The following is an 18,205-nucleotide window of genomic DNA, read 5'->3' on the forward strand; positions in this document are numbered from 1 at the left end:
GTGAGCGCGTAGGTCAAATTCGCGAGCGCGAGAAGGCAACGCGAACTCATCATGCAATTCGCGCGCGCGCTTCCAGCCTGCACTGTCTGTACTCTTTTGGTCATATCTCTCAATATACAACTCCAATTTGGATGATTCAAAAACCCATGTAAAGCTAACACATAGAGGAACAAATAACTCTTCTATGACACTTCCTAATTCCATCATTAAATGGGGTCAAAATCAAGATGAAGTTACTGGTAAAATTTCCAGCAAAACCTGTTTCAACATAAACTCAATATTCACTTCATTTATTCAATACTTCCCCTGTTTTCCCCTGTTTTCTCACCATTACCGGTCCTCCCACTCAACATGAAGCAATATTTGTCTCATAGCAACACACCACACAAATCTCATACAAAGAAAATAAAAAAATAACAAGAGATATCAAACCTTTACTCCAAAAGCTTGAGCTCCTCTTAGCTTCTTTAACTTCTTCTCTCTACACTCTTAGAACTCCCTTCACCTATAAATAAGAATTAAATTCTAATACAATAGCACCAAATGATTCAATTATGAACTTCAAGAAGGTTTACTTACTTGGATAAAAGAGAAGTTGAAGTTAAGGCTTAACTACCATGAAAATTGAAAGTAAGGTGGAAGAGGAAAGGAAGAAGATGAAGATAAACATGAAAATGGGAAAGTGAAAATGTGTATTACGGGTAGGCCATCAAAAATCAAGGGATTTGTGTGTAAAAATTCTAAATGGTACCTCAATTGTAAACAGGCTACAATTTAATACTCAAGCTCAATCTTTTAATGCAAATCAATCCTAACCCTTGTGCTTTAATCTTTTCTCTCAATCAAGGAACTCCACTTAATAACCCATTCTACCCCAACCGGGTTTGGTTCAACTCGACTCAACTCGACTCCATGAAATGACTCGACTCGGAGTAGGATGTCACAGAAAGGAACGCTAAAAAAGGTATCAAACTAATTTCAAAAAAGAGAAGTTGATAAGGCAGAATAAATTGGACCATCAAAGAACAGTGCATACAAAAGAGAAAAAAAAAAAGTCTACAGACACAATGTTGATCATAGTCATGTGATCTGCATGGTCAGAAATAGGATACGAGTACATTCTTTTATATCATTTAACAAAAGATTATTATATGCCTTTAATTGTTATATTGAATTTCAATAATTTAAGCAGTTATACTCAATACATTCACATAAAAATCTATTATTGATTCAACAAAAAAGAAAAAAAAAATTCAATACTTTAGTTCTCAAATCAAGACGGATGCTATCCTAAAAGGCATTGATGAAATATTAAATTAGGCCAATGAATTCACATAGACTATGAACTTTGTTTCCACTCCACATAACATACTGCAGAAAGAATTATTTATCTAACTACAACAAATTTATAAGATGTGAACTTTGGGATATGATGACTGAGCTAAGGTTTATCCAATCAGTAATAAAATAGTCATGAAAAAACATCCCAAAACATATTTGGATAAAACAAAGTTTCTCCATAAATCGTTGGCCAGAACAGAAAACAAAGGGCCAAGGAATTGAAAATCCCATATAAGAAAACTCACCTGCTCCAGTAGTGGATTTTGTTGGGCAGAAAACTGTTTATGATTTCCACCAGCAAGAGGTGGCATACCAAGAAGGGTGCTGTGACCTTGTTGCTGGACTTGCTGAAGACGTTGCAAAAATTTTTCCCTTTGATCAGGTGCTATTTCAGTTCTTGCACGAAATTGTCCCTGATACAAAAATATAGTTCAAGTTGAAAACACCACGGCATCAAGTGCAATAATAACCAGATTAGAATTTAATGAACAAAATTGTCAGCATGCTTTTCATTGAACAGATGAAACATTGATCCAGTGCATATGCGAACCGGATAATTTTTCTTCACATTGGCATTTAAATAAGCATTTTGACAATTTCCTCCATTAACATCACCATTAACAAAGGATTCATATAGCTGACCCCAGCTAGTTTGGGACTAAGGCTTAGTTGTATTGTTACTGTTGTAACACCACCATAGACACACCACCAGGAACTACATATTTAAACTACTCCTTGATAACATTTGTCTGTTGGATTGCCATCTCGGCCCACCATTGACCCCGTCAAAATACTTTCCGTCCTGCTTCCTTCATACTTTCCTCCTAAAACCGTACCGCAATATTCAGTAATTATCGAAAGCTTAGTCAACGCGCCAATCTGCAAATATATTTTAGACAATCTCCATTGAAATGTCAACATAATTGCCCCTTCCCTTACGCACTGAATGAAACACAGTCGTTAAAAGGAGAGAAAAATTGGAAGATATAGAAACATCCCCTCTCGTTCTATCTCCTTTCTCACGAACTTCTTCCTCTCATACGCATGCTATATAACAACACCGATGGTGTCCCCTAAATTCTTCACAACTCGAATATTAACCTTTAAATTTCAATTTCCAAAACATAATCCATTGTTCTTCAATATTTCTTTTACCGTTACATATGGATTCCCTACATCACAATTTAGAAATCACAGTCTTATCTGCAGAAAACCTAAAATTGGCCGGAAAATCTGTAAAAAAGGACACCTTCGTTGTGATTAAAGTTGATCCTCTCAATTCTCAATCCACAAGAGCTGATTATGAAGGTGGAAGCAATCCTTCTTGGAATCAAAAGCTCGAAATAGGCATGCCAATGCATGCTCGCTTTATTACCCTAGAAGTGCAATGCAAGATTGGGTCAGGAAATAGAGTTGTTGGAACAGCTAATGTTCCCGTTTCTGATTTCATGAGCTGTTATATCCCAGAAAACTATTTAAACTTTTTGAGTTATCGACTGAGAGATGTGAGGGGTGAAAAGAACGGTATTGTTAATATTTCTTTAAAAGTAAAATCGCCGGCTGCCTGTGCGACGCCGGGCATGAGAAAAAACTTGCCGAGTTACTCGTGGCAATCATCGCCGTCACCGCAGATGCGGCCAACGTGGGGAGTGCCCGTGGGCCAGAAGAATTGTCTTGGTCATGGAGGAGTGGTAACAGGAGTTCCTGTTTGGTGTGTTTCTCGGGCTTAATTTCCAAAGTTTGGGGTTCTTTGTTAGACTTCTGTATCTATGCTTTACTACTAAACCAACAATTCAAATTTAGCCTTAGGGAAAATTTTTTTGTCAATATTGATCAAGAATAAATATGTTTGATTATATTAAAGTTTTTTCGGATTTTAATAGTAAAAGAAAGATTTTATAGATAAAAAAAATAAAGAAATGTGAGATTAATATTAAAATTTAATTTCGTTATAAGTAAGCTGAGAAAAAAATATTTCAAACCCTAAACATCAGGAGCGAGTGAGTATTATTACATATATTGATATACGTCTCTAAAACTTAAAAAAAAAATCTTAATATTAGAAAATTAAAGTCAAACTTTATGTTTCTTCTTTAAATTCTAACTACTAGTTTTGCTTTATTATAATAATAATAATAATAGATTTTTTTGCTCAACTATGTAGTGATAAGGTAATAAAAATAGAAAGAAATGCATTAGAAGTGAAGGATATGGACAATGGAGAAGTCTCTTTCGAGGAAGATGGCAGAACTCTCCAAAATGCGTAGTTAGATAAATGTTAATTTGCCTTCTCTTTCACATTTTCCATACTCGTTCATAAAGAGAAGCGTTTCTAATGAAAATTTTCTCCATATATAAGAATTCCACACTTAATTTGTCATTTCAGGCTTTAATAAATATTCTACTTTTTATTTCCCAATATGAAGTAAAAATTTCATTAAGTTCAAAAACAATTGTCGTTTGTGTCCTTTAAGCCTCCTTTAAGACTATGCAATTGCAAGAAAGAAACTAAGCTTTAATCACATGATTGTACTTTTGATTAGTCTGTGAACAAGTATATTGGTGCATCACCTTGTTAATTGGAATTTCAATTAAGATGTTAATTAAAATATTTTCTTTATATATCCCTTAATTTTGATTGAATAAAAAGATAAAAGGTATATGATTATACATTATGCTAAAAAAAATAGTTCATAAATAGCGGTTTAAAAGATATATTTAAATCAACGAATGATCTTAATTAAATTAATAATTAGATAAATAAACAAAATTCTAAATTTACATGTGTGTTATTGAAATTAATTTAAAGAAGTTGTAGGATAATGACTTCTCTATCCAAATAATAATAATAATAAATAAAGCTAATCATACAAATATTTTAAATCATGTTGTTTTTTTTTTTAAAATTATAATTAATGAGGAAGAAATTAAAAATCTTGTCCTCTTCATGAAAAAAAATTCAAAATACTAATATGGATAATGATGACATAACAAATAAAAAAAATGCTAATTGTATAAAAAAAAACTTTCGATTAATATATTAGTTCAATATGGATAAACTATTTTAGAAAACAAACATTCGATTAATATATTCATTCAAAAAAAAAAATGTTAATTGTAATTGTCTGCATTATTAATTTGGTAGGTTATGTAATAATTAATTACCATGTTCAACAACTTTAATCAAGATAGTCAGAATTGGCCAAGGCAAGAAGCTGTTGTATTTGACTAATATTTGGAGTTGGGCTAATACATTCCCCTCCCTGCGTTGCCTTCAGATTGTGAAAAAAGTAATAGCATTCCATTTTAGTAACTGCTTTTCATTAATATGTAATTAGAGTTTTGGTGTAACTAGCATAACTAATTCAATCCAACAAAGACTTGTTCAAATAATTAATTTCCTTATTAGGGTCTTTATCAGCTTACAACAACCTTAAATTATTTAGATTTATAAACAGTTGTATATTAGTTAGTTTCATAGTCTGCAAGCTGACATGACATATTCCTTATGTGCATTAGCAGATATCTTGGGAAGGAAAGTTGATTATAATTATAAATAACTTAGAAAGGGGAATTGTTTCAGTTCATATAATGGTACAAATACCCCAAAATACTTGTTTCATAAGCTCTGAAAAACTCTTACAAGAATAAATCGCAATTTACAAAACGGTTTTTGTACTAGTATATCCAATTAAAAACTTTGAAAAAAATCAACAGCAGCATTAATACTGTTATAGCATCATCAATAAATCAGTTTCGCATCACTATAGTTATAGCACTGCACATCTTCTAAACAATAAGTTCATCTTCAAGATAGTTATACTCAAAAGTGAACTCAGTCTTGATTCTTTGACACCTGGAAAATAAAAATACAGATCATCAGATCGATGGAGCGTTTTAAAAGAATCTCAAACTTTAATGAAAGCGGAGATGCATAAAAAGCAGATAAATGCAATTTTAATAAAATGTGACTTTTGAATAATTAGAAAAAAAAAAATCAGCATACCATCCATGTTGGAGGTCATCATTGGCAATATGGAAATCAAAGTACACGTAAGTCCCCTGTTCATATTCATCAGTTGCAACTTTGGGCTCTTCATGCCGCTGAAACCAGGTGTTATATTTTCTATGAAATCTCCAGGATTGCTTTTTTAGCTCTTTTGCGGCCAAGTATTGCTGATAGGTATTCTGCAGACAACAACTGACTTTGAGAACAAGCAACGCCGTTTGTACAACAAATAAATTGATTAACATGGTATGCCATATCACCTGTTGATAGTAAAACGCAAAGAACAATGTATCAGTGCCATAACTATCAATAGTCAGTCGTTCCCAGAATCCAGGATTATTTACAATGGGTGCCTGAACTTGGGGATAGCTAGGAGGTGTGGCTGCAGGGTGCCTCTGAAAAAGATGAACAGGATAAAATTATTCTCTCATAAAGTCAAAGAGTGTCCTTAGTTTAAAAGGGCCAAAGAAAGATCAAGACAATTGGCATTCATACTGGAGTATAGCTCCTAGCACGTTCTGAGTCCTTTGGTTGGGGAAGCTTGTGATATGCTGCCTCGAGCATCTGCAAGTTGTATATCTGATCATGCATTGCCCCAGAATTCACAGCAGATCCACTGACATTATCACCAATGGCACCAAGATCAGAGACACTTCTCCGACCAATAACACCAAGGCCAGTAGAAGGTTGACTGGATTGTATGGGTTGCCCAGGGGAGAGGTCAATATCTCTTGGCATCTGGGCAGGCTCTGCCAAAGAGCCAGATGCTCCTGTCTGCATAAAGTAAACCAATTTAGATCATATCATCCTGAACATTAAACTGGCATATAAAACACCAAGACCACCATGCGACAAACCATATCATATTTTAAACACACAATTACTGGCACAGGATATGAAAATGCAATGCAAACGCTTCATAAAGGAAATCTGACGAGAACTAAACAAGTGCAATGGAATATCTGAATTTTAGAGTAGGGTATGAAATTAAATTTCTGAGATCCAGTACCTGGAATAATCAGCACAGACTCAACACTCCTCACATATTAACTCCATAATTCAGCAGCAGTTGATTAGAAATTAAAATTGCAAATGTATGAAACTCCCAAAATTAAATAGTATAGAATGTCTAAGAATGTTTTTAATGGTATCTTCATCCCAAAGCACTAACATTCAGCCTGAGGATATTGAAAACACTTTATTAGTCCCTGTAGCATAAAGTCCATAATGTTTTTAGTCCCACATAATTTAATTTTAATCCTAACCAATATCATGCCAAGCCACCAATTTCTTGAACCAGATGATATCTTTGGCTCGTAGTTCTTGACGTTCTCAACCAGAAAATAATAAGGTTGAAATTGATTCCATCAGATTCACCAAGAAAATTAAGCATCCGAGGGAAAGTGGCTTCATCCCCAAATTGACAGGCAAAATAACATCGCCACACACATAAAAGATATCTGCAAAATTCATAGTACAGGAGGTAAGACAGCAGAGAATTATTCTACATACAGAAGTATCCATTGTGTAGGCTGTTTTCAATTCATCCTCATTCACAAGATTTTTGCTCAGCCCAGATGAAGGAGCAGACTCAGGGGTTGAATCATCAGGTAAATTTTGAGGTTGCTGCTGCTCCTCAACTTTTGAAAGGCTAACATCTGCATTCATCATTCATGGCATTAACAAATATGCATTTTAGGATAGCGTGCCAATCAAGTTAAGCTGAGCAGTACCAGCATCTTTTGCACCACTAGACATCACGACTTGTTGACTAGCCTGTTGGTGGATGGTATTTGGCTGCTGTAACGCTGCCGACGTAACGGTATTGAGACCTGATGCCTGAACTCCAAGTCCCAGATTAGCTTGTGGAGAGACAGATGGGCTTTGAGAATTAAACTGCCCACACAGTCAGAAAGGAAAGCTAAAAAAGGTATCAAACTAATTTCAAACAAGGGAAGTTGATAAGGCAGAATAAATTGGACCATCAAAGAACAGTGCATACAAAAGAGAAAAAAAAAGTCCACAGACACAATGTTGATCATAGTCATGTGATCAGCATGGTCAGAAATAGGATACAAGTACATTCTTTTAGATCATTTAATAAAAGATTATTATATGCCTTTAATTGTTATATTGAATTTCAATAATTTAATCGGTTATACTCAATACATTCACATAAAAACCTATCATTGATTCAACAAAAAAGAAAAAAAAAAATTCAATACTTTAGTTCTCAAATCAAGACGGATGCTTTATCCTAAAAGGCATTGATGAAATATTAAATTAGGCCAATGAATTCACATAGACTATGAACTTTGTTTCCACTCCACATAACATACTGCAGAAAGAATTATTTATCTAACTACAACAAATTTATAAGAACTTTGGAATATGATGACTGAGCTAAGGTTTATCCAATCAGTAATAAAATAGTCATGAAAAAACATCCCAAAACATATTTGGATAAAACAAAGTTTCTCCATAAATCGTTGGCCAGAACAGAAAACAAAGGGCCAAGGAATTGAAAATCCTATATAAGAAAACTCACCTGCTGCAGTAGTGGATTTTGTTGGGCAGAAAACTGTTTATGATTTCCACCAGCAAGAGGTGGCATACCAAGAAGGGTGCTGTGACCTTGTTGCTGGACTTGCTGAAGACGTTGCAAAAATTTTTCCCTTTGATCAGGTGCTATTTCAGTTCTTGCACGAAATTGTCCCTGATACAAAAATATAGTTCAAGTTGAAAACACCACGGCATCAAGTGCAATAATAACCAGATTAGAATTTAATGAACATAATTGTCAGCATGCTTTTCATTGAACAGATGAAACATTGATCCAGTGCATATGCGAACCGGATAATTTTTCTTCACATTGGCATTTAAATAAGCATTTTGACAATTTCCTCCATTAACACCACCATTAACAAAGGATTCATATAGCTGACCCCAACTAGTTTGGGACTAAGGCTTAGTTGTATTGTTACTGTTGTAACACCACCATAGACACACCACCAGGAACTACATATTTAAACTACTCCTTGATAACATTTGAAATTTCCTAGTTTTAATTTAGATTAACAATAAAATATTCTTGAAATATTCTGTCCCAATTTTGAACTGCAGGGTATGATCGCAACTGAGTTCTCAAGTAGGGGTTGAATTGCAAAAAGAATAAAAAAAAAACGAAAATGGGAATACAATTGTAAAAACATCAAAATTCGGCAATAGTGTCCTAGGCCTACATTTCTTGTTCATCAGCCATATATCAAATGAATTATTGCTAATTAGGGATAAAAATGCCAGATAGTAGATTAAAAAGCCAAATAATTACAAATAAGCTATTTGAATAGCAAATCAATATAAAAGCTGCAGAATTACCTGCATGTGAATGATTGCGTGAACTACGGTCAAGCATCATACAGAAATGTTTGAAAGAGGTCCAGTACACAAGACTATGATCTCTAAAACTCAACATTATCTAATGGGAATCTCTGAGGGATAAGAAACAAAGCAAGGAATCTTTATTTATCACCGAATAGAGAGGAATGATACTGCTACTCTACAAAACCATACATGAGATTTTAACCTCATACGGCTGCTTTTGCACTTCTTTCGGAAGTAAGCTTATGCAAATTCTAAACAGTTGAGACACCAGTTTAGCTAATAATTGCACCAACACATGCTTAGTCATGCTCATTCCTTTCCATGAAATCTTAAAACTGTTACGCATTTAGAATTTTCATTTTGAATACCATCAAACCAAACATGGCAGATGAACTAACACCTTAAGATTCCATAAGAAGCATGCTTCAAGGACCTTCAGAGGAATGTCTCCTAGTGTTGTGATGAAAGATAAGATGGAACTATTTTACTTAACTTTGCAGTTTGCCGCTTGTTCTATATTTTCTTATGTACAAAGTATGTCTTATCCTCCAATTTATTCTTCCTTTCTCTTATTTAATGAAATTTATCTTCCTATAAAATAGAAGAGGTTCTTCCAAATGGAAAATAAACAAAATCCCAAGTAATAGGGTGAAAATGCATAAATATAGAACAAACAAAATACCGGTTCATTCTGATTTTGAAAAGAACTTCCAGGTCTCCATTGCATGCTGGGGACCAAAGAAGGTGAAAAAACTCTTCCACCAATTCCCGCAGCTTCACCAACATTACTAGAATCAACTATGCTAGTTCCATCATTACTCTTGCCAGTCTGAGGCAAGATCATCCGATTACTTAGCGGAGAAGTCAAAGGTTGCACCATTGCACTACTTCCAAGTCTATCATCCGTTGATAAAATATTTCTTTTTGCAATGTCAGATACTGAAGGTACTGCACCAAGGGTTCCATTGCTTGGAACTGCAGCAGAACTAATAGGAATACTAGGAGAGGGCTGGCTAGAAAGGCTGCCTCTACCGATGCCCCTTGTTAGTCCAGTATCAGAAAGAGCTGGTGATGGTCTACGGACAGGAAAACCTGCAACTTCTTCTTCCTTTGCAGAATTTGCCAATGTTGCAGGAGATGAAGGAATAGCAGTGGCTGCAATTTCCAACACACTGCGAACTGGAGTTGACGTTGGAAGAATTGAAGGTGTTGTCACACCAGACACTGTATGAGGTGGAGCGCTTGCAGAAACTGGAGTTGCATGATTCACAGTTGGTGTCGATGCAGCAGAACCAATCATACTGCTTTTAGCAGGCGGTGTTCTTGCAACAATATCAGAATTACTATCCTGAGATGCTGTATCATCAGGTTGCTCCTGAACAGAAGTAGCCTGCTGATGAGCAGGAGTCACGGTAGCCTGGACAGAAAGCCATGAATTCCAGATTTACACGTCAAAACAATGTTTTGAAGGCAAACAACCAAATTATGGAAAAGTAAGAGAATTAACAAGCAAAGAAAATAAAAATAGTTTGGTTGTTGAGTGCGAAATGAAAACGAATTGCAATACAAATTGAGAAAAATCTCTATTGATCATGAAATAAATGCTGTGGACATGCATGCCCAGTACTACATGTCAAAGCAGAACAATTAACATCATACTGCATCATGTCACCATTTGTTGTAATTTAGAGTCCTAGACAACACATCTAAATATTGAACAGACAAGACCAATGAACCCAAAATATTTTTTTGCGGGGCCAACAAAGATATTTTATGTCTTAATCAAAGAAGACTATGATTATAAACAATAAGTGTCTGTAACCACTCAAGCATAATAGTTTTGCCAAAAATAATTGTCAAGGGCTTATTAATCCATGAACCCGCAAATGTAAAGCCCAAAACAATGTTTTGTTAATATTACGAAGTTTGACGGAAGCAAGGACAGGATGGCACGTGATTCTTAACTTTTCTCCCAATTGACAATAGAACCGGAGACAAAGGAGCCATACAAGTTAGGATTTATAATAAATCTTAAGAAAGGCTTAAATATTCTGAAGATCCTTCACAATTAGAGAGCAAAAGACAATAACATTGTCAATTCAGCATGAATAACATACAGGTATTTGAGATGCTGATGATGCCAAAGATGTCTTCAAGGTATGAACTGGTGCACCCTGTGAAAATGTTAAAATTTTAACCAATAAAAAAAACAAACATAACTAGGAATGTTATGACTATTTTCCCGTCTGTGATACATCAAAAGTAAAAATGAGAAATAAGTAATATGCAATCATTTTCCATCTCCAACATAATAAAAAAAGAGCGAGAAACATCAAGTACATGCCACAAAAATTTACCTTAACAAGGCCAGGAGGACCAATGGTAACCAAATCTTCAAGAGACTCCACCTTGTCTAATGGCAACGAGTTGTAAAGCTCATCAACGTCGCTAAATTCTTCAAAATCCTCCTAGAGGGGTAAAATAAGATCAAAATAAAGGTTACAATAAAGCAACAACATGAAACTATCTCACATCAAGAATGCTGGTAATTCAACAAAAAAAACACTCAATACAGACAAAGCATATTCACTAGATTGTATGTTTTTATCAAAATATAGCATTTATGATAAGCAGAGACAATTTTAACTAAACAATTGAAATATGCAAACCTGATTTCGTTCCACATAGTCATCCAGGAAGTCTTTAACATCATTGACCTGCTCAGGACTCAATTCATCGTTATCCAGCAGCCTCAGAATTAATTCTAATTTCATTATATGAGCCTTGTGCCTCACAATGGATGCCTCTAAATGTGTCTGATGATCAAAATAAATGAATAAATAACTGATTATATAAGGAAAAAATTAATTTCCAAAATGCCAGATTGATTTCTGTCCTACCAGTCTAGGTGGCCTTGACTTTCCCTTCTTAACAGTCAGCCCCTCAATCTCAGCTTCAAAGCTATCAATCTGAGATTCCAACTCCCCTACCTAATCAAGGATAGAATACATTACAGAAACCAGAAACAGAAAAAAAAAAAAAGGTTCCTATAAGAAATAAAAAAGGGGTTAATTTGATTCCTGTAAAATGTAACTACGATAGCAAAACACCCATAAACAGCTCACCATTCCTTTATATTTAAAAATAAACGGGCAGAGAGAGATAGAGAATAACATGTATGCAGAAAAGAAAAAAGGCCTTCTCAATTACTAGGCCATCTAAATTTGATAACTTTGTCGCAATTGCATTGCTGACCAGATGCCTACACAACATGCACAGTATACAGACAGTACAAGCGAGTAACTGCTACATAATGAGCATTTTATATCATCAACTGGAGGAAACGATTGTTTGTTCAGTTAATTAGAATTCCACTCTGGGATTTGAACTTGCAATGGTATAGCTCTAGAGACAACTCTGGTACCATTGCACCAAAGCTCATTTGTAAAGAAGTGAATTTTAAAAACAAGAGCTTGTGATTGTAAATTTACATACCACATTGTTCAACCAATCCCTTGTCTCTGATTTGGCCTTCTCCTTTGGGTCCTACCAGAAGAATGATGCCATTAGCATAAAAATAATTTTCCAGCGGGTGTAAAGATAATATAGTATCTCAGACAATAGAAAGAAAGATGAGTGGGATTTTCATGAAAGCCGCCTACATCCTAAAAGCCATTTTAAAAATTGAGATTAAATTACTAAATGATTCACACAGTTCAAAGTGCTCAGCTCTGCTGCAGATAGTTCAACGCCTTTTAACCTCTGCTTTTCTACTTCCCGTTATACTTACAAGAGTTTGCCAAAATAAGAAACCAGCAAAAATTTATAAAAATAAAAAGACATGAACAGTAAAAACCAAGAAATTGTTACTTTAGAAAAGAATGATAACTGTTTAACTCTTCATTAATATTAGATAAGATTAATAAATAGACTCGTGGAACATGATGGCATAAATGTAGCTTTAAAGAAGAAAATTGTCAGAAGTGATCACATAAGCCAAAACAAAGGAAGTGGGAGGTATAGTCAACCTCAAAATATGCTATTTGCAAACCAGCAATTTGGTTAAAAAAGACAGCATAAGTCTTCAGCACTTACAGTTTTCGGTTGTTGGCCCAACCCTTCTTTAGAGAAGGCTTTTGTCTTTGTTTCCTTCTCACAGATCTTAAATCTCTCCATTTCACGCTCAATAAGCTTACGAGCATCCACCAAAGCCTGCTCATATGAGGCACTAACCTACATGAACATGAATCAAAAGAAAAGGATAGCCCTCACCTTCAGCATCAATGTAAACATGTATCAAAAGAATGAAAATCTGCATCATATTTCATGTCATGATAACAAAAGTTAACACATAGGAACTAACAAAAGCTAAAAAAATAGCTGATACTTATAATAAACCACAGATCCACCTCTTAGTATCAACACCAAGCAATTTAACACAAAAACAAAAGGAATCAAAATGAAAACACTACAACTACCAGTTTATATTCATAAAATGAAGAATTATAGACAGGAAACTAACAATAAAGTTATAAACATTTAGGAAAAGCTATAAATCTCCCTAAGAAAAGAAGGAACCTTTTAAATGTACAAAAACAGTTCATCTAAAAATTGCATCACAAGTGGGCAGTTAACCAAAGACCACATTGATAGTAAGTTTGAAAACGGAACTAAGGGGTCCTAGGCATAATTATTAACTTAGGGTGCAAGGGCTTGTGCCTCGAATGTACAGGCGGACAACCTCACTGAGGCTATCACCTTTGAGTAGAGGGGTGCACCTCTTTTGTGCATTTCTATTTTTTCCTCTGAACAATCACCAAGGGTTTTCTTTCAATGTAAAGTTGTCTAGCTAGCATCTGATTACATAAATAAATAAAAGAAAAACACAAAATAAAAACTGGTGATGTGCTCTGCGATCAAGCATTCACTACTCCATCTAGCACTCACCTCTTGCAATCCAGCTAACAGCCGTTCATATGTCTTGCTTAATTTCTCTTCCTATATTTGCTTTATATTTGTTCTTCTTTTTTTCCATGTTCTTGATTCTACTCCCTCCTCGCTCAACTCCAATATCTCAAAATATAAACTTTTATGCTGTCATTTTTTTCTTATTTTTTTATGTTTTTTTTTCATGTTTTCCGACTTTTTATCCAATACACTACAATATAATTTTCAGATTTATGCAAGTTTTACTCTTTTTTTTTTTTTCTTTTTTTTTTTTTGTGCCTCAACTAACTTGGGCATGCTCCTTCCCCAGAGGCTGGCGCCAGCCGTTTGGGCCTTTAGTGCGCCTTGCGCTTTTAATTACTATGATCTCAAGTATAATAAAGAATAGAAATGACTACCAACAATATCATGAAGTTTATAAATTTAACTAAATCAAGAAACGTAAGTCCTTTTGCATTAGTCTGAACCTGAACATGATGATATAATTGACTCAATATTTGATATCTAACTAAGTCACAATAAAGGAATTAGACCCAATTATGCTTCATGAATTCATGAGTTCTATAAATATTATGCATTCTTCAAATTCTATGGACATGATACTGAAACAAAGAGCACTGACCTTCTTATCCTTGATTTCACTGGATTGAATCCATGTTTTGATCTGATCCCTGTATCTCTGCAGCTTTTTTATTTCCTTCTTCAAATCTGCCTCAAATTTCTCCTTTTGATTTGCATTGTCCGTATCATAAACCTAAAGCAGTGATACACATTGATACAATCGTATTATGAAACCAATATCCAACAAAGTTTACATTTTAGTTGCAAGGAAATAAAATAGAACTTCTAATGGTCAAAAGTAAAATAAAACTTCAATGACAATGGTGGACAATAGTATCATATACGTAAAGCAATAATGAACATAAATAAAAAAAAAAAAAAAAACCAAAATTTGAAAATAATAACCTACAAACCCTCCTAATAGTGACAATAAAAGTAAAATATCTTGAATCACAATGATAGCAAGATCAATGTCACCAATAAATAACTAGGTGGTGTTTGATAACACAGATTAAGCATTTGAATCAAAATTCTCAGCACTTAATTTCTCAAAATGCATGTGATTTCAGCACTTAATTCATGTATTAGTGCACCAGCATCACGCGCAGTAACTACCTAATATTTTCAGTGATTAATAATTATTCTCTCAATCACCACCACATTATTCACTTGTATGATTTTTATCATGTACCAATTGTACCATCACCACCACTGGAGCTGCTGCCATCATTCTCACAACAATCGCCAGTTAACTACCATAAAACCATCATTTGCACTATCATCAGAACAGCTACCACGGCTATGTCATTTAAAATAGCCATCACTATTACCACCCTTGGAACCCTTGATGCAAGTATCAACATCATTGCCACTACTATCACCGCACTTGATTTCCACTGCTAATATGGAAGCACCATTATTTCACACACAAAAATTACCATAATTACCAAGACAAGCATAATTGCTAGATCCATCATCATCATCACCATCACCATTATCAATGAGGCAATAACATTATCAGTTTCTTACTTACCACTTTTAACTACATTTATAAATCAGTACAATTGATTCATAAAATATACTCCAGTTTTAAATTCAGTACTTAATCCTTCAATAACAAAACCATTTAGCTCTTAAATTTTGAACAATTCATTTTCAGTTTTAAGAATCACCACCAAAGATATAGAAAACAACAGTAAACTTAAAACTTGAAAAAGTGAACTTATTCACCATTGTCCCCAATAAATAAAGCAAAAAAGGTGTGAAGAGAAAAACAACAGTCAATAACCAACGGCCTTCAGCAGATTGAGGTAACTTACCACCACAACTAACACCTTGTTGGTAAATAAAGCAAAATAAGAATTTCCATCTTCGGCGAATTTACATTCATTCAGAAATAAACCATTAGTAGTTATAGAATGTTATGTTATCTACTCTGCTGCGTTTTCAAGGCATTGAAAAGGAAAATTGATATTAAAAGGTAGGAAAAGAAAAAAGAAAAAGAAAGAACGCATGTAACTCCTTAATTAAATAGGTAAGGAAAATTAATTTTACATTCGAAATTGTTCGTTCAATTTCCAGCATTTTCTAAGCAACCAAAATGAGAACAATTAAAAAAAAAAAAAATAGAAATTCTACTGAAGCAAGACAGTTGTTCAGAGTCCAAACAAATAAGAAAAGTGATTTTAGATCCTTGAACTGGTTATATTCTAGCAAGTTCTCCGCAGACAAAAATAGAGGAACAAAAGACTGAATAAAAAATAATTAAAAATAAAAAGAGGAGAACAGTGACCTTATTCCAGATGCTATCAAACACATCAACGCCTTCTTGGACTTTCTTCAGAACGCGATCAATCTCGCCTTGTAGTTTGCGACTTGCTCCCATTGTGGAATTTGAGAACCGTGAAGCGAATTAGCGGGGGTTTTATCATCAAAGAAGAAAAAAGTACAATGGTGTTATTATTTGCGAAGACTTAGCGAGTGAGGTCTGCTTGCTCAGTTTCTAGGGTTTTTTCTTTTTTTGTTTTGCCTGTGTAGATGAGGAAGAGGAGGAGACGGAGATGTAAAGCGGTTCACAGTCAAGAAAGAAGGAGACGTCGCTCGCTCCTAGATCGGAGTTTTTTGGTTTGGGCTTTCAGGATATTTCGACTTTTTTCTTCGTGGGCTTGGCGTATGGATTTCAACAAATAATTTCTCTGGAGCATGAGTGTAGACCTAAACATGCCGAATTTAGCTAGCAGAAAATCGATTTGAATTAAAATATTTCGTTTCGGCTCGGTTCAATTAATAAAGCTTTATAAATTTTTAATAAATTATTTTTTATTATATTATAAAAAGTAAAAGTAAATAGTGCAAAATGATTTATGTTTTGTTTAGTTATTTCACTTCAGCTTGGTTAAATTAAATTTTCTTTTTACTAATAGTCTAATACAACTGAAATAACATAAAATTTTTAATTAATTAAGTAAACCAAACAAAAAAATTATAATTTAATTTTTTTGATTAAAACTGGTATGCGCACATCCTAATACATGAAATATTTCAATTCCGTTAGCAAAACATAATAAATATTTAAACAAATTTAGATTTAATTTTAGATATTAGATAATGAGTAGATTTTTTTATAAATTAAATAAATTAAATTCAAGTTATGCAAAATTTAATTTGACTCGATTTGTTTATAGCCACTTAAGCCTAGACATATTCTACCCATAAACTTCTAGCTATCCCGTAATAAACACCCAATTGATAAAAAAAAATATAAGAGTTAAAAGTTAATTCACTCACAAATGAATTTTGTATTCATGATTCATTTTTTCTAAACATGATGTTAATTATTTGATACACACTCAAATATTAAAATAGATTATTACACGCAAATTAAAATATCAAATAAAATTAAATATTTTACTAGTGCCAAACTACAATAACAGTATAATTAGAGAAACAATTACTAACATCTTAATATATTGTTTGTGGTAAATGAATTATACATTTACAAATAAATTCATAAATTTAAGTATGATACAACTTAAAATAATTTAATTAATTGAGTTTCACATAATTTATATTTAATATTCTTTCATCATAAATTTGTAGTCTCGATATTTTTCGTGCAATTTAAAAATAGTTATTTTTAAAAAAATATGAATAATTAATATATTAAAATTAAAAAATTATGTACACCAAAACATAGTTTAGTGGTAAGTGCATATACGGTTTGGTAGTAACTTGAAATAATAATAGTTATTTATATATATATATTATTACATAAAAGTATTGTTGTAAAGTGAAAAAAAATATAAATGGAATTATTATTTTTAGATCAAAGAGACGGATGAGTATAATTTTCTAATTGAAATTCATTTTTCTATACTTTTTAAATTTCTCTCATAGTAACTTTCAATCAAATAAAGAAAAATGAAAAATAGGAAAGAGGAAATGATTTTTTTTTTTTTTTTATGTTATGGACATTTCAGTTCTAAAAATGTTCTTATGCTTTTTGATAGAATTTCATTGTAGTTATAATCAATTTTATATAATTGAATATTTGAATTATTTTTCAAACCAAACCAGTAAAATAAGATTCAAATGAATTCTACCTAAGTTTTTGGATTTTGAACCTTCTTCCTATTAATAAATAAGCAAAATATATAACCTCAAAATATAAATCAGTAAACAGCCACTCGTTGAATTAAAAATCCTACCCTTCCCAGACGATGATTCATGCTTGAAACTCGATACCTCCAAGACTCTGATGGAGACTGCAATCTCAACTGCATTTTTTTTATAATTGTTAAAAGTCTGAAACCGGCAATTTGACATCGTTTCGGCCTTCCCTTCATGCACGCCGGAGCTTCACCGGATTCCGAAGGTACACGTCCTTTTGTGTTGGAAATGTGTGCAAGGGTGATTTAGAGTTTGATGATTGACAGTAGCAAAAACTTTTGGTACATAATTTCA

At 33.4% G+C, this 18,205-nt stretch overlaps 2 protein-coding genes across 4 annotated transcripts; one reads left to right on the forward strand and one right to left on the reverse strand.

Annotated features, from left to right (window-relative positions):
• Positions 1 to 2,528: 2,528 nt before the first annotated feature.
• LOC105650399 (BON1-associated protein 2) lies at positions 2,529 to 3,204 on the forward strand (the record flags this gene model as incomplete). The annotated part of the gene is given in 1 exon segment (XM_020685770.3): positions 2,529 to 3,204. A coding segment is annotated over 1 exon segment (543 nt), but the record flags the coding sequence as incomplete, so codon positions are not given.
• A 1,738-nt stretch (positions 3,205 to 4,942) lies between these two features.
• Positions 4,943 to 16,414, reverse strand: LOC105650400 (transcription regulator NOT2/NOT3/NOT5 family protein). Of its 3 annotated transcripts, none has more exons than XM_089717619.1 (16): positions 16,035 to 16,414; positions 14,304 to 14,435; positions 12,830 to 12,967; positions 12,230 to 12,280; positions 11,635 to 11,724; positions 11,404 to 11,550; positions 11,092 to 11,202; positions 10,852 to 10,908; positions 9,417 to 10,151; positions 7,899 to 8,066; positions 7,084 to 7,189; positions 6,863 to 7,008; positions 5,846 to 6,124; positions 5,611 to 5,745; positions 5,348 to 5,529; positions 4,943 to 5,197 (listed from the first exon to the last, which is right to left on the reverse strand). In XM_089717619.1, exons 1-16 carry the CDS (start codon positions 16,125 to 16,127, stop codon positions 5,131 to 5,133), a joined length of 2,637 nt encoding a protein of 878 aa, XP_089573745.1. In that variant the 5' UTR covers positions 16,128 to 16,414; the 3' UTR covers positions 4,943 to 5,130. The 3 variants fall into 3 exon arrangements, with proteins under 3 accessions (XP_089573745.1, XP_089573743.1, XP_089573744.1); XM_089717617.1 differs by having other exon boundaries at positions 7,084 to 7,246; positions 16,035 to 16,412; XM_089717618.1 differs by lacking the exon at positions 10,852 to 10,908 and having other exon boundaries at positions 7,084 to 7,246; positions 16,035 to 16,413.
• Between the last annotated feature and the right edge of the window lie 1,791 nt (positions 16,415 to 18,205).

This window comes from Jatropha curcas, chromosome 2 (assembly GCF_041381405.1).
Source record: "Jatropha curcas cultivar XTBG-Jc1 chromosome 2, XTBG_Jcur_1.0, whole genome shotgun sequence".
Classification (NCBI taxonomy): Eukaryota; Viridiplantae; Streptophyta; class Magnoliopsida; order Malpighiales; family Euphorbiaceae; genus Jatropha; species Jatropha curcas.

What these genes read in the sequence shown, in the direction of transcription:
- LOC105650400 (XM_089717617.1), bottom strand. Translation starts at nt 16,127, where the DNA reads ATGGGAGCAAGTCGCAAACTACAAGGCGAGATTGATCGCGTTCTGAAG. An exon ending in GTGCTAGGAGCTATACTCCA is followed by an intron (nt 5,746 to 5,845) that starts GTATGAATGCCA and finishes CATCTTTTTCAG; the next exon opens with AGGCACCCTGCAGCCACACC. An exon ending in GATGACCTCCAACATGGATG is followed by an intron (nt 5,198 to 5,347) that starts GTATGCTGATTT and finishes TTTATTTTCCAG; the next exon opens with GTGTCAAAGAATCAAGACTG.